The sequence below is a fragment of the Diadema antillarum genome, unplaced genomic scaffold (genome assembly GCF_040938485.1).
Source record: "Diadema antillarum isolate AM-2024a unplaced genomic scaffold, OU_Dant_1.0 scf00000051, whole genome shotgun sequence".
NCBI classification, from domain to species: Eukaryota; Metazoa; Echinodermata; class Echinoidea; order Diadematoida; family Diadematidae; genus Diadema; species Diadema antillarum.
In genome coordinates this window covers 357334-372818 of record NW_027270940.1, presented here as the reverse complement: position 1 = coordinate 372818, position 15485 = coordinate 357334, and the positions used below count along the sequence as shown (strand labels likewise).

The 15485-nt window shown below is 37.9% G+C and overlaps 1 protein-coding gene across 2 annotated transcripts in view; it reads left to right on the top strand.

Moving 5' to 3' along the window:
* The window catches only part of LOC139715586 (uncharacterized), a 45743-nt gene extending 33063 nt beyond the window's left edge, over window positions 1-12680 (top strand). Inside the window, exons 2-7 of one of the 2 annotated variants that reach the window (XM_071627148.1) lie at window positions 1626-1813; window positions 3165-3236; window positions 3675-3806; window positions 4566-4664; window positions 6656-6755; window positions 9168-12680. In XM_071627148.1, the coding sequence (XP_071483249.1) occupies window positions 1649-1813; window positions 3165-3236; window positions 3675-3806; window positions 4566-4664; window positions 6656-6712 (525 nt within the window). In that variant the 5' untranslated portion in view covers window positions 1626-1648 and the 3' untranslated portion in view covers window positions 6713-6755; window positions 9168-12680. The remainder of the gene's footprint in view (window positions 1-1625; window positions 1814-3164; window positions 3237-3674; window positions 3807-4565; window positions 4665-6655; window positions 6756-9167) is intronic. The other variant, XM_071627149.1, reaches the window with a different exon arrangement.
* The last annotated feature ends 2805 nt before the right edge of the window (window positions 12681-15485 follow it).

The window sequence follows — 15485 nt, the reverse complement described above, 5'->3', positions numbered from 1 at the left end:
CAAATTGTATAAACTACACTCCTTGGTGAGATATACAGATGAATTTGATATCAACTCTCTCGAGTGTTTTAAAGAAAACCTTTTATAAACTATTTCAGTATAATAGGAAATGTGCAAAGCTGGCTTTTAAGGAGAAATGCGTAGATGTTATGTTCCCATTCTCTTTGCGATGTTTTTGCACGTCACAATGATGTGACCCCTTGAAACGTGCATGAAAATCGTGATCTCACGAGTCCTGTAAAGAGATATTTTGATTTCCATTATATGTACGACGTGGTGTCCAACGGGACACATTATTCTGGCAAAGACTATCAATGAGGTCAACGAACAAAGGCTGCACCAGCCACATGTCGGAAATGGTGAGCGTTCGGTTTCCGGTTCACTGTCAAACCGAGACAAACCTCGCAGAGTTTGGTTTGTGTGGTTATTTACTGGCGGCTGGAAAAGATGCTACAGTATCCACAGACTGTCCCTATCAAGCTCTACACTTTTATGTGGAGAAACAATACATGTGTTTACGTTTGTGTGTTATTGTGTTTTCATTGGAAATTGGTGGATGGATAACTTACAAGACGTGGATTGTAGATTGATTCATCATGAAAAATAACAGTGACGTACTTCCAAATGAAAGAAGCTACGCAAAACGTCTTTGTTTGATACAGTGCGCTCCTGTCATAACGAACACTGTCCCACGAAATTTCGGTTACAACAAAGTAAAAATTCAGGCCGCAACATTATCCGCTCTGTGTATTTCTGTCGTTTATTAACATTGTTAGGTAATAACGTAATTTCGATATCACGAAAGAAAACTGCCGGTCCAGTGGACTTCGTTACAACGGGAGTTAAAAGCTGACCTCATAACGAGTGCGCCCTCAATCACTGGTTCAATTACAACTCGTCATTTCTGCCGCTGCCCTAAACGTCGCGTCGCGACCATTGAACTGTGTTAGTATTTATTACAGGTAGTTCAATGGTCGCGACGCTTTGCAAAATTACACAGCGAGCATTAGATCTGCGACGCCAACGCTTAGACGATGCACGCGTCCTCTCGGGTTAGAAAATGGAAACAGTAAATGTTTTGCGCATGACCAGAACACAGAACACAATATTTTGCATATTACGTGTATCATCCGTGGTACCCTAGCGTCGTCTTATTAGCGTTCGTGTCGCTGATCTCAAGTTCACTAACTTTATGAACACATAGCCTGCCCCTTGCAAGAAACGCGCACGACGCGGGGGTAAACGGGCTGTCACCCAGTTCACCAATAGTGACTCCGTGCTGAACCCCTCACTTTACAAGACATGCAGATCTGTGTAGGTCCTACTTACTAGTAGTTTATGCTAAATAAGACGATCTGGCGTTGAGTCTCTATCGTCGTAACTTTGCACATAGTAGGGTAACAGAATAGAAGCTAGTCAAGGAGGAGACAACTTTTTTACTGCCTTTTTCAACCAATATACACGGCAATGATCAAAAGACCAATTGTAGTGATTGTGTTCGTGGTTTCCATATTGTGTATGTCCTGTCGCTGAAAAACTTTGTGCAAATTCAATTATTGTCTTTTCGTGGATGCACTCAACTGATAACCTTGAACATTTTGTTTTGTTTCCTCTATCACCTGCAGATAATAACCACTAACCAGCCACCATGTACGCACAGACGAAACAGCGGACGTACTTTCAGATGGGCATGTTCCTGGGCACCATGGGATTGATTCTCGCCCTCATCGGCCTGTACTACGTCAACGGGGGTGAGACTGAGACGCGAGGACTCGCGACGCAGAGGGCGGTAACACTCTGGGGCGGGATCCTGGTGAGAATATTTCTCCTTTCAAGCCACACAATACTGTCTTTTAAGGAAACCCAAGACCCAAACATGATTGTGGATTGAGCATAAAACAACAATATCACTAGAACACACCATTCAAAGCTTGCCACGGGGAACGTCGGACAATAGATTCAAAATGCATGTTTCCGTGCCGTCATCGCTAAATAAAGACACTACGTACTACAGTTCATGTCAATAGAAAATGAAAAGCATATTTTACACTGATTTAACCTATTCATCTAAGTGCTATGATACTGAAAAGCACTTTATTGCCCTCTTTCAGAAAGAGGGGAGATTATATTACCCTGAACATAAAGGTATGTCAGAAACATATCGATGGAATGACGAAAAATAAATTTTGTGGAATTCTCTAGATAATTTTGTTATATCGATGCCGATAATGACGTCGTGAATTGTAGTAGGGCCTACTGGTGGTCTTCTTTTCCTGACAGCGTTGACGGCACCGAAACTTTGAAAATGCATAACTCTCACTGATATTGCTGCTTTCACTCGATAAATATTTATAATATATGTGTTTTGGTTTCCTTTAAAGGGGAATTCCGGACCACTTGAAAAATACATGAAAAGAAAGAGTGAGACTTCAAAAGCGCAATAGTGAAAATTTGAATAAAAAAATGATAAAAATTAATGAAGTTATATGAAATTGTGTAGTTTCTCGCATTTTCGCCAAGCACTACTAGGAACAGAATGATAACGACTGTACAAATCCATTGGAAAATGATGGATTTAGCGCCTTTTGGAAGCAAGCTCTTCAAATAATGAGAAAGTTGACGATGTCGTCACCTCACAATTTTGCTTCCATTGAAAGCAAAGCAAAGCAAAACAGAACAAAGTGACGAAAATGCAATTTATTCTGTCTTATCACGTGCTTATCTGAAACGGAAATATCCGAAATTCCCGATTAGCACCCGAGTCTAGTCATGCAAGTGGATTTCTTTTCTAAATTGAGGTCAACTTTGAACAAAGGATTAAAATGGTAATCGGTATTTTTCTCCATCTGTAAATCGGACAAAGAACCCCCAACTCATTCGTTAATTTGAGTTTTCGCGACAGATATATATACGTTTCAGAGACATCAAGCACACAATACATGTGTAACTCAAAAGGGGTATTCTCGTCATTTACATTGTATTACACAGGTCTCTATTAGATAATAAGATAATAATTCAACCATAATCTCATCCAGTTAAAGGAGTGTAGCATTACACGCCGTGTCTTACACTGCCATACGCATCTCTCACATAAGCATTAATCTATTTCTCTCTCCTTTCCCTTCGTCTATCTCCCCCCATTCCCCCCTTTCTCTTCCTTACAGCTCATCTGCTTCGCACTAAGGAATGTCACGCTCGGATTCCCTTCGTCAAGATTTGCTACGGAATCTATGTGGGTATGTATCATCAAGAGTCATTATTTTCTTTTATTTCTTGTCTCCATATAGTCTGATAGCCATCTTCTTCTTCTTTCTTTTCTTTTCTTTTTTTTTGCCAACTTTAGTCCTTAACAAAAGTGCGCCCTCCTTAGCGACGAAATGGCACCCCGCGACGGAGCGCCTTTTCAGGACCACGCAGCTCTTCTTCTTTCGTCGTATGAAGCAAATAAGTACCGACAGAATCGGTGCTCAGAATGCTGTGACAGATGGTCTGGAAACGAGACTAGTCTCCGAAGCAAATTCCTATATTGTGTTTGTTGAAGAGTTTCCTCCCCCTCTGCACAAAATGTCCTAATAAGCACTACTGTATACTAGTAGTTGGAAATCGATACACCAGCTGCTCTTGTAGAAGACCACGCCCTTCTATAATGATCTTCCCTGTTTCCATGACTACAGGACATGTGCTCGGCCATCTTCACCAACCTCATCAGTCTCCTCATCTCCGGGGCCATCGTGGGAATCACCCTGTGGGCTCACATTGACTTCTTCCGGAGCGTTAACCTCGATGACCTCAAGGACGACAATATGGTATAAAGAAGGATATTTTCGTTTTTGCTTTTGTTTTTGTTTTTCCCCATGCCAGTGTCGTTAACAGATAGTTTTATTCATACCGGAATATGACGGTGCCGAAATAAACTAGCAGTAAAAATGATGAAAATAGCCGCATGATACTGATATTATCATTATGATAATTATAATTAGCATTATTACTATTATCATTGTTATTATTATTACTTTCATTTTAAGTTATCATCATTATTATCGAATAGTATGATTTATGAAACCTATATAAGATATCTGGATTTTTTCTATATATGTCTTCATGTGTATTAATTTTGTTCTCACCTCTGTCCTCCTCCTCATCTTCCTCCTCTTCTCCTTCTTCTTCCTCCTCCTCCTCCTCCTCGACCTCCTCTTCCTTCTCTTCTTCCTCCTGCTCTTCCTCCTCCTCCTCCTCCTCATCTCCCTCCTCCTCTTCCTCCTCATCGGCCTCCTCCCCTCCTTTTCTTTCTCCTCCTCCTCTTCCTCCTCCTCCTCCTCATCCTCCTCCACTTCCTTCTCATCCCCCTCCTCATCCTTTACATCCTCCTCCTCCTCCTCCTCCTCCTCCTTCTCCCCATCTTCCTCTTCTTCAACCTCCTCCCCTCGTCTTCCTCCTCCTCCTCCTCTTCTTCTTCTTCTTCTTCCTCCTCTTCCTCCTCTTTCTCTTCCCCCTCCTTCTCCTCCTCCTCCTCCTCCTCCTCCTCCTCCTCCTCCTCCTTACTGTGGTCCCGTTCCCCCATCCAGCTGGTGAATCTGGTGGCCATTCTTCTCTGTGGTACCCTAGCCATGATGGCATCACTCGTCGGCTGCATCATCGCCTGTTTCCCAAACTCCGATGCTGAGGTGAGCAAACTTGAGTTTGATGAAAAGAAAAACTCTTTTAGACCTTTCTGTTTGTTTGTGTTTTGTTCTCTTACACTACATTTGAAATTTGCTTAAGGGATCGTATTGTTTTGAATGAGGCCTAACTTCAGGTTTCTAACATTTTTTTTTTTGACGAGAACATGAAAAACCTCGTATGAAATATGAATGGACACGTAATTCAAAGAGGGATTCAACGTTTATTTGATAGAAATTGGTTTTGAAATGGCTGAGATATCCAAAATGGAGTATTCATAATAAAAGGTTGGACCCACCGTTTAATAGGATCGCTTTGTGTTACTTTGTTTTTGGATGTCTCACCCATTCCAAACCGCTTTTTTTTTTTATAAACTTTGATGAGGAATGAAAGTTTCTCTGAGAATTGTGTATGCTCTTTAATTTTTACATAAGTCGTTTCTAAATATCTCACAAAATGTTAAAACCTGAATTCCCGTCTTAAGGAAGCTATACCATCCCTTTAATACCACTTGGTGTTTGCTTTTGTTTTGTGTTCTCATTTTTGCTATATTTGAAGATTCTGATCGCAAAATGGGCAAAGCGCCATTTTTAAAAATGCATTTATCATAAGTCAATCGTTTGTTGCATCACTTGTTACATAACAAGGAATATTACTAAAGTTCTGATTAGATATCCCATACTTATCATTTTCTTTGATTCAGGGCTGCGGCAGCTTTAGTCACAATTATCTCAACTTAACGAGGATGTATTAGTACTCGTTTTGCGATCGATGTCTTCGTTTATTTAAGCCAAGTTAAAAAAAAAATGTGCGGAATTTCAATTCCAAAAATAGATAGTTTTGACACTCATCTAATTGCTGCCTTGCCATATATCACCAGTAATCATTTCTCATAGCTTGCACGAACATGATCAATCTTTCACCGACCCCCCTTTTTTAAACACTAGAACTACTAACGAGCTTACTGCGCATGCGTTTAACATCTGTTTTTTTTTAATTCTTCCGATTGCCACAAGATGTCTGACACGCTTAGTAACCCTGCAATATGAAATACCCCCAGAGATTATATTGTTTTGATTTTGTAGAAGCTGATTTTAGCGATAGTCAAAACTGTTCGAGACACAAGATTGTGTATCACTAAAAATCATATGGTTTAACGAAAATTTAATAATAGGTTTAGATACCCTATCGCTGCCAAACACAATATTCTGCTTAATATCAGCGACTTATATTCTAACATTTTGCATCTGTGACTTTGAAATCAATCATAAACAGAGACAGATTCTTAGGAAAAGTTTCATGCAAATAAAGAGTCTTTCGCTGATATGAAATTATTTCAATTTTCAAGCTCATTCAATTTATGTTTCTATTCTATTTTCATACAACACTTGTGATTATAAAGCTTGTATATTCCGAGATCAATAACCAACTTAGGGATCTGCACAAATACAATTACAGGATAGTTATTACATAGAGAATGTAAGTCACATCACTCATTTATAGGCACTTAGTGTGATGTTAGCGTGTTCCTTTTCAGTAACCTCAATTTAGTTTAATTTACTTAATAAGGTTATGACATTTCCACCTGTTCTAAGCTGTTCAACAATCAGTTTTTGGAGACACAATATTCTACCCATTATACTCAAGTTTGATTCTGTCGCAAAATGTACCTACAAAATAATTATTTAAATATCATGTCAAGAAATTATGATTACTATAAATTCGAAAATATTCAAGGATTTCTAAAATCTGATCATTTCGAATTTGATTATTTCAGGCGATGATAAGATTTGAATATCTTATTTTTGGAGAAATCAAAATTAAAAAGAGCAAAAAATGCTTATAAAATAGGCCTGTCACGTCAAGAAATTATTATTGTAAATCAAAAAATATTATTCAAGGATTTCTGAAATCCTTTCATTTCAAACTTGAATCTCTTATTTTGGGGAAAAATCATCTTCAAAAAATGTTCGTTCTTTTTTTAACATGCCAACAGGCCCCGATGGTGGGGGATCAATACGCTATGGATAACCAGGGATTCACTAAACACTAAGAAAAAAACAACAACAACCACAAACTCGAGATAAGACAAAATGGTAAGTCTCTCTGATCTCGGTTCTTTATACTCTCGGAAGCAATACTTTGTTGTGGTGTCCGTATGGGATTTAACACTCGGTTGCTAATGCGCCAGTTTCATTTTGCAATTAGCATACAATACAACAGCATTGAAATCGTATAAACCGCATCATAATACAGCTGCAACTTACATACAATTATATGCATTGAAACGAAAGATAGAGAAACTGGTAAAATGTACCCCATCTTTCCGCAGTTATTCTGCCCCTCCCCACCTCCCCCCTCCCACCATTGTAATAATGCACCTGCCGAAAACGATCATATCCATATACCATCTACACAATTTGAACTAAACTGTAGATTTATTCTCTTTCCTCCCGTTACTCTAATTAAAGTGTATGCATTTCATTGCAAGGCTAACTCTGATTTCATCATTATTCTATTACTCTAGTTTCTTCTCTTTTTTTTGCCTTTTTTCAATCATGCAACGTACAATAAAGCACTAATCTCACACATGAACAGATGTTCATTTGTCTCAATCGTAGTTTCCGTTTCAATTCATCACGTTTTACCTCATAAGTAAAATCAACATTCATAATTAATTAGCTACGCCGTTTTCAATTACAGCCTACTTTACCTTTATTCTATTACTCTAGTTTCTTCTTTTTTTTTGCCTTTTTTCAATCATGCAACGTACAATAAAGCACTAATCTCACACATGAACAGATGTTCATTTGTCTCAATCGTAGTTTCCGTTTCAATTCATCACGTTTTACCTCATAAGTAAAATCAACATTCATAATTAATTAGCTACGCCGTTTTCAATTACAGCCTACTTTACCTTCAAACTAATGAGACTGCTCTAGGCCTACTTACCTGCACCGCATGAAATTAGTGCGTAAATGAGTATGTATGTGCGTGGTGATGGTGTTTATATTGATAAGCGCGCAACATGTGTGTGTGTGTGTGTGTGTATGTGTGTGTCTGTGTGTCTGTCTGTTTGCTTTATTACTTCGGTGTGTCTGATATCCTAAAAGATTGCACTTCTCTTGTCTTATATCCTGGCTCGTATAATGATACACAAGTAGTACGCCAGGGGCGGATCCAGGAATTCCGTAAAGAGGGGGAGCGTTTACAAAACTAAAGGGGGGGGGGGGGCGCACGCACCCCTCCCCATTTTTTTTCTTTGTATTTCTTTTGTTTCAACTAAAACATAAAGAGGGGGGAGCGTGCGCCCGGTGCGGTCCTCCCTGGATCCGCCACTGTACGCACCTCGTTTTTGTAGCCTATCCTCACTACACCATGCATGCACACACTAACTCCGGCAAGATGTGTCACTGTGGGCTTGTCATTTATAGCGAAAGATTTTGTTTATTGCTTACCGATACTGGTATTCTTCCTTCTTCTTCTCCTCCTCCTTCTCTCTCTATCTTTCTCTCTTTCTCTCTCTCTCTAATTATATATTTTACTTGTGTCTTTTTCATGTCGGCCTACAGTCAAACCTGCATGTCTATAGCGACCAGGAAAGGGAGACGAAAAAATTGGCAGTTGTAGACAGGTGGCCGCTATAGACAGGGTCGTTCATATGGCTTTTCTCTTGGGTGAATGATTTTTAATTGTCCGTTTACAGCAGGTGGCCATTACATACAGGTGGTCGTTAAGGCCGGTTTGACTTTAGCTTCTATTTTCATTGCCCCTTTTCCATTCTCGTATATGCATTTATACCCTATTTAAAAGAAGTACAGTAATCTATACAGAAAAGTGTGTTTCCAGCCGCAAAACGTAGTCGTGAGTCAAAGGCTGCGTTTATCATCTTTCCCCTGTTTAAACGGCTTTCAAAAGCCCTTTCCAAAGCCCTTTAGAAACGGCTTCCAAAATAGTTGCGTTTATCAACTCTTCGCGAACACGATAACTGCCTGTCACTGCACAGCTGCATTGCGCAATTCGACCCGAGGAGAAGAGGTCATACAAAGGCGTGCATGATTCGTAACTGCAGTAGAAAGCCGTTTCAAAACAGATTTGCGTTTATCTCGCTTCAAAAGGCTTTTACAAACAGGTTTCTGAAAATCTGTTGAGGAAACCTGTTTCGGAAAGCACAAATTTGCGGCTTTCGAAAAGGTTTTCCGAAAGGGCTTTCAAAACAGCTTTGCGTTTATCAACTCGTAAAAATTCCTTGAAAGCTGTTTGGAAAACCTGCTTCTGCCGAGAAAAAGAGTTGATAAACGCACCCAAAATCATCTATAATCATTGTATTTAAACACCATCATAAATCACCATTAAAGCGACACTGCAAAAGAAACGTAAACATGAAATATTTTGCTGATGCCCCGGCTTCCTGAATGACTACAGAGCTCAGGGCACTTGAGGGCGCTGTTTCAAACAGTATCAGGTATTCAAGCCCCGTGTTTCTTTCCTCTTTCTCATTCACCCAGGCATAAACAAAAGGAAATAAACCCAACGTTATTTGAGGTAAACTGATGTCAAGTGGACATATTCGCGAAGGAGAGGTCATTGCACTTTTTGCCGACAAGAAACAGTCCATCAGGATCACCCACGGTGATGGCGCTCTTCAAAATCAACGGTCAAAAAACAAGAAAATGACGATATTCCACTTAATATTTTTGTTATCATTATTCGGGGTTTTTTTAATCGCCTTGCTTGCTACTAGGCTGTGCTCGAACTGAAAATGTTAGATATTGTTTGAAATAAAGTTGTAAATATGTATCTTGGTAAACAAGCAAGTATATAAACATAAAAACAGACCGGAATTCACTGTCAGTATTGGCCCTTGTTCTGTGTCTATAACTAGATAGTATCAATGTATTTAGTCAAAATGAATTTATGACAGTTTTCTCTTTTCTTGAAATACATCCATCTTCTAAAGCAGACTGAAACTGCATATAATACACATTCATTCAAGATATACCCTAGATTTTGCAATATCTCGACTTACTCATGAATATGACTTCGTCATTTTCTAGCGGGTTTTCATTGTAATCAAATTAGATTTTACGTCTTTGTTGCTGTTAAACCTTTAGTGTAATTCGAAGATTGTAGTGCTATATCTTTTTTTTTTGAAAATGTGCTGCAAATGTAACTTTCCAAAGTGTTATACTCCGTGAATGTACGCGCAACTTTTGTTAATTCTATTTTAATTTGGCAACGAAAGGCGACGCTTGATTAAGTCCATGCAAGCGACATGAGGTTAGTTTACGATGCACATTTTGAGGGATCCACACGTATTAAAATGGACTGAACTATTCAATAAAGGTAAAGATAGAAGACCTCTCGGCGGATTAGATCCGTATCGCTCACGAAATATGACGTAAGCATTAAATCGCGCGTAAAGCACCATCCGTGTTCAAGATCTGCGATCTCTGATTTCATGACAACTTTAATGTAATAGCTGCACTCTTATAGATTATGATGCATAATGTCGTAAAGACCGCAGCGATATGGCATCGAATGTGCAATTCGTAGCACGAGGGATTGGTATTATACTTCGCGTATTTTAATTTGTTTTATGCTGTTTTGCTTTCTTGCATTGTACCTAATTTATTAGTTGTCGTGTAGTTAGTGACGTGATGAAACCTTTTTTTTTTAATCCACCTGTGATTATTGTCTGTTTCTCGATTATTTACTGTCACGTTTTTCTTTAAAAATGATATTTGGCGTTTTGTTATTATTTTACTCTTTTATATAATATAAAATCTATTGTTTCATGGAGATAGATGAGTAAAGAGGGAGATCACATCTGATGTTATCGTAGGCGCTAGAACATTTTGGGCAAACTCGTAAATCATGCCCTTTGTGTCGTCATTTCCGGATTTCTAATGTAATTCAAGGTATGCCGCTACCTACAAATGTTTTGGACAGGATTGTAATTGTAAGGATATGGTGTGAAATGATGAAATGCATGAAATTTCAAGAATTTCCTCTTCAAAAGCTAAATTTCACCACACGAGGTAATCTTAGTTCCAACCCTAAGACAGCAGTCCTCAACATAAACGCAAATAAGCTACTTAGAATGTTGCTCTAGCCTTCACTATAAGCTGCAAATTATAATTACTGTATATACTTTCGGATATGATGGGATAAACCGACTTTATAGCGCTGAAATTATCTTTTAGTGAATATGAATTGAAATAATATGTCTGTCATGTTTGATATTTTTATGCTTATGTAGTCATCTTTAAATTCTATTACTGTCGGTGAATTTCGTTTTCTTCCATTTGTTCAAATAAAGGAGAAAAACACTTTCATTTCCCATGATGCTTTGCAAATGAATGACCATTTTCCCGCCAAGTGCAGTACACGGGCAAATATAGTCGTATATGGCGTTTTCTGTACAGGTGACGGTGTATTATACGTGTTGCATGATATCCACATGCTGGTCTTATCACAGTTAGCTTTAAATGAGATTATTCACACTCTTCCCCAAATACATATTCAGTCTCTCCACAGAATCAAACTAAAAAAGGGGGGCGAGTTATGACAACTGGGTGTATACGATCACAAGATGTGATTTACATACATGGCCATATTGATACGTACTCCCTTCATAAACATGACTTAATCTGCCATCACAGTCATGAGAAGATTATATATTCATATATCCCTTTCAGTGGATAGTATTTCATGTTCAATTGTCCTCAAAATATCTCTCACGTATAAGTCATCACGCGTATATAGTATTGTATATAGCACAACTCCACGTCTATTTCTCGCGCATATAAAACTTTCATACCAGGGGTAAACCATCTTCAGTAGTAAAATTGATTGTGGAAGGAGGACTCATATTATTTACATTCCAGAAATGTTTGAAGAACTCCGGGAAAGGGGAGAGGTGAACCTGTTGGGGAAGAAATGTCAAGGAAAGTTAATGAGACATTGGATATTTTGTGACATAAACTGAAAATACTGGGTTGTATATTTTTGTAAGCTATACTATTATATTTTTGTATGTGCGGTACCTGTTATCGAGGAATGTGTCTGTATTGTATATATTATCTGTGTATACTGACCTGGCACTTATATTATGTAAATAGTGCGTGATCTAGAACGCACTCTACTTGATTGTATTGTAGGGCAAATATATTATAAGCAGAAGTGCAGTTTTGTTTTTATCAAGACCTTTGGTCTCAGTGAAGCAGATAGCTATTTGGTTATCACCATACATTCATGTTGCATTTGAATATCTTTTAAGTATGGTACATTACAAGACTTGCACTATTTGTGATAAAAAAGAAATAATACTAGAAATAAAAATAAGTGGCGTTTATACAATTAATTCCACATGTAAAAATGTATGGATATGTGCACGACCGTGCAATATTCAGGTGAATAAAAATGACTGTCACTGTGTACGAATTCATCCAACCAAAACTCGTTATCTCAGTAAACTGTTTCCCATGTCTCTTAAATGCTCATCTGCACTAACGTCGAGAAACTGTTTAATATATCATTATTATCCTGACTCAAAAATCTAGCTGAGGAGGATATTGATGAAATATTGCCCATAGATGCCAGTCGACATTGTTTCCTATTGCACTGCACGATGAAACTACACCACGCGCTGCGTGCTACGGAAACGGCTTTATTATCACGGCAACGCCTGCCCATCTACCAATCGACGCAGCTGCCTCGGCGGGAACAAGTCGAGCTAAAAATTAGAATACACATGCATAATAGTAAAAAAAAAAGAGTCTATACAGAACAGAGTGTATGTTTTCGTCTTTTTTCATGGATGGCACACAATATTGTAAAAACATTTTGAAGCTCGGAATAATTTAAATCAGATCATTCAACGTTCAAAAATCTGTTGTGACTGCGTCAGTATCTACTCTGTTTCCATTGTGGCTTGTTTTTCCCTGGTTTTTTTAGCGTATGATATACATTACAATTTGATTTCATTTCTTCTTTTATTTTGTGGTCAATGTAAAGTCTTCATAAATAAAATGTTACTAACGATGAAGTCCAAAGTTTTCCTTTGAGCTCTCTAATGATGTCAGAGTCATAATCAATGTTTGGATAACGATGAGGACAGTTCATTCATTATAATGATTATCATTATTGTCATTACTATTATTGTTAGTGTGTTATAATGATTATAACAATAACGATAATAATGATAACAATGATGATTATTACTATTATTGTTATTATTATTATTATTATTTTCATATTATATTATATTATATTATGTTACATTACATTATACTATATTTTAATTACATTTATCATTTTGCTTATTTAAGAGAGTCTGTGATGTAATGATCCCATTCAGGGAAAACATGTTTGGCAAAGTAATGCTAGGGACGTGGTCTCTTTTCACGTCCCCGGCAGATACTATAACTATTATTATTATTATTATTATTATTATTATTATTATTGTTATTATTATCATTATTATTATTATTATCATTATTATCATATTTTGATTACATTTATTATTTTGCTTATTTAAGAGAGTCTGTGATGTAATGATCCCATTCAGGAAAAACATGTTTTGGAAAGTAATGCTTGGGATGTGGTTTCTTTTCACGTCCCCGGCAGACAGGGTTACCCTTACAAGAAGACATTGCAATATACATGGCATTGTGACCTTCTCATAGAGAGAACTGCAACTGATATAAAGAAAATGAAACAATATTATGCTTTACCAAATTTGTAAAGTATTGATAGAAACTTTAAAAAAAAAAACACGTTCATGTATCTATTTATTCATTTTTCTAATTTTATAGTGCAAAGTTGGCTCAAGGCGCCCTCCAAACAACAAACATTAAAGATATGCATAACAGTTATAAATAACATTCATAGATACACGTATGCATTGAATGCCAGAGGCATTTCGTAAAAACATTATTTCATGCCGTGAAAAAAACAAATCATCGGCTCCAATTTGCGAAAATTTCATGACGCGAAAATATTGTGTTTTAGAGTACGAGGAGCGAGAGGGGGAGAGAGGGAGAGAGGGAGGGAGAGAGCGAGGGCTTGTGGAGAAGAAATGGCTGTACTGTATCAGAGAAAATGAAATTGTAAAAGAGTGCAAAGCGGTTAAATCAGAGGCTAGCAGCTATCCAGACGGAGCAAGGCGGACGCCATCGTAGGCTGATAAAAAACAATTTCCACTAAAAAAAAAAAAAAAAAAATGTTTTAGCCTCCCATGGATCGTTAAAATGTTTTTGTTGTTGTTGTTGTTGTTGTTGTTTTTTGTTTTGTTTTTTTGGGGTTTTTTTAGGCCCGAAAATTATCTCGCAATAACCGGAACTCTGAATCTCCATAGGCTAACACGCAAATTTATTTGGGACCGGACGATTTATCTCGTTATAAGGAGATTCTCGTTGTATCCGATCTCGTTATAACGAGATTCCCCTGTGTATTACTGAACAATTGGCATCATGATTTAATCGTTAAGACCTGTGTAGCTTCTCCATCCGCCTGTGCATACTCGCTGCATTTTTATACTTTGAATGCAATTTGCATGAATCAATAATATTGTTGCTATATCCGTCCCGGCATTCACCAAGCCTGTCCAAATTCTGGAATTTTTCGCAAGGCGATCGTGCGTTTCTCCGGTATAACGCCCTCTGTCGTCGTGAGTGTATCATCGCACCGCATTGCTCTATAGCTACAAAACAAAACAAAACAAATGAAGAGTTTGATCCAAAAACGGGTTAAGAGCATAGCATTCCAAAGTAGTAGGTCCATCACGAAACAAAGCAAAATAAAACATTTAATACCTCACTTGTTTCATATAACAAGGAATATACTTAGGATTGTAATCATAATGATGTGTTTAAAAATCCTCCAATATGTTTGTTTTTTTTTTAACTATTTTCTTCGATATTTAGCAGGTATAATTGCAAATATCTCATATAGACAAGAACGGAGTTAACTCAATTTGTGATCAAACATTTCAAATTTCTACTCTGGGGCAAACTTCCTACTTCTCAGAAGGATACATGTGCTGTAGAGAGAGGTGATTTAGTGTTTGTAAACAGTATTGGTCTATTGAGGCAAACTACAGTGTCGTGTATGCAGGGCCGGCGCACTGTTTTCAAAAGTGTGGGGGCCCACTTCCGGGTTTCATGAGCTAACAAGCAAAAAAAAAAAAAAAAGGTCCTCAGCTCATCTCTCCCCGTCCACTTCCGGGTTTCTTCAGCTAACAAGCAAAAAAAAAAAAAAAAAAAAAAAAAGGTCCTCAGCTCATTCTATCCCCTCCCATTGTAGTGTCTCTTACGTACTTCCAGGTTGAAAAAAGTGATGACACCTTATGCATTCCTTTGTATGATGCACAAAAAGTGTGGGGGCCCGGGCCCCCACGGCCCCTACGGCTGCGCTGTCCCTGTATGTACTGGAACCCAAAAAAGCATAAATGTCACGTACTAGTAGTCCTGATAATTGGTCAACCTCATTGACTCCTCTGCAGTCGAAGACAGATTTGTCATATTATTATGTACCCTCATATCAACATACCACGGGTAATGTTATACACTGTGACTGTAACAGATACCCGAGAGAGAGGGTTTAGGCAGTGGTCCATGGACTGGTAAGTGCAATCTCATTCCACACCGGTGTACAATTACCACGTAACAGTCCGCTGAGTGACAATGGATATTCAAATTAATTGTACACTTCAATGCTATATATCTATATTATATCAAATACAGAAAAATATGATTGTACAACAGAAGGTCACGGCTTCTACCCACCTTTCATATTTTTGTGGGCGAGCTTTTGTCGATAAG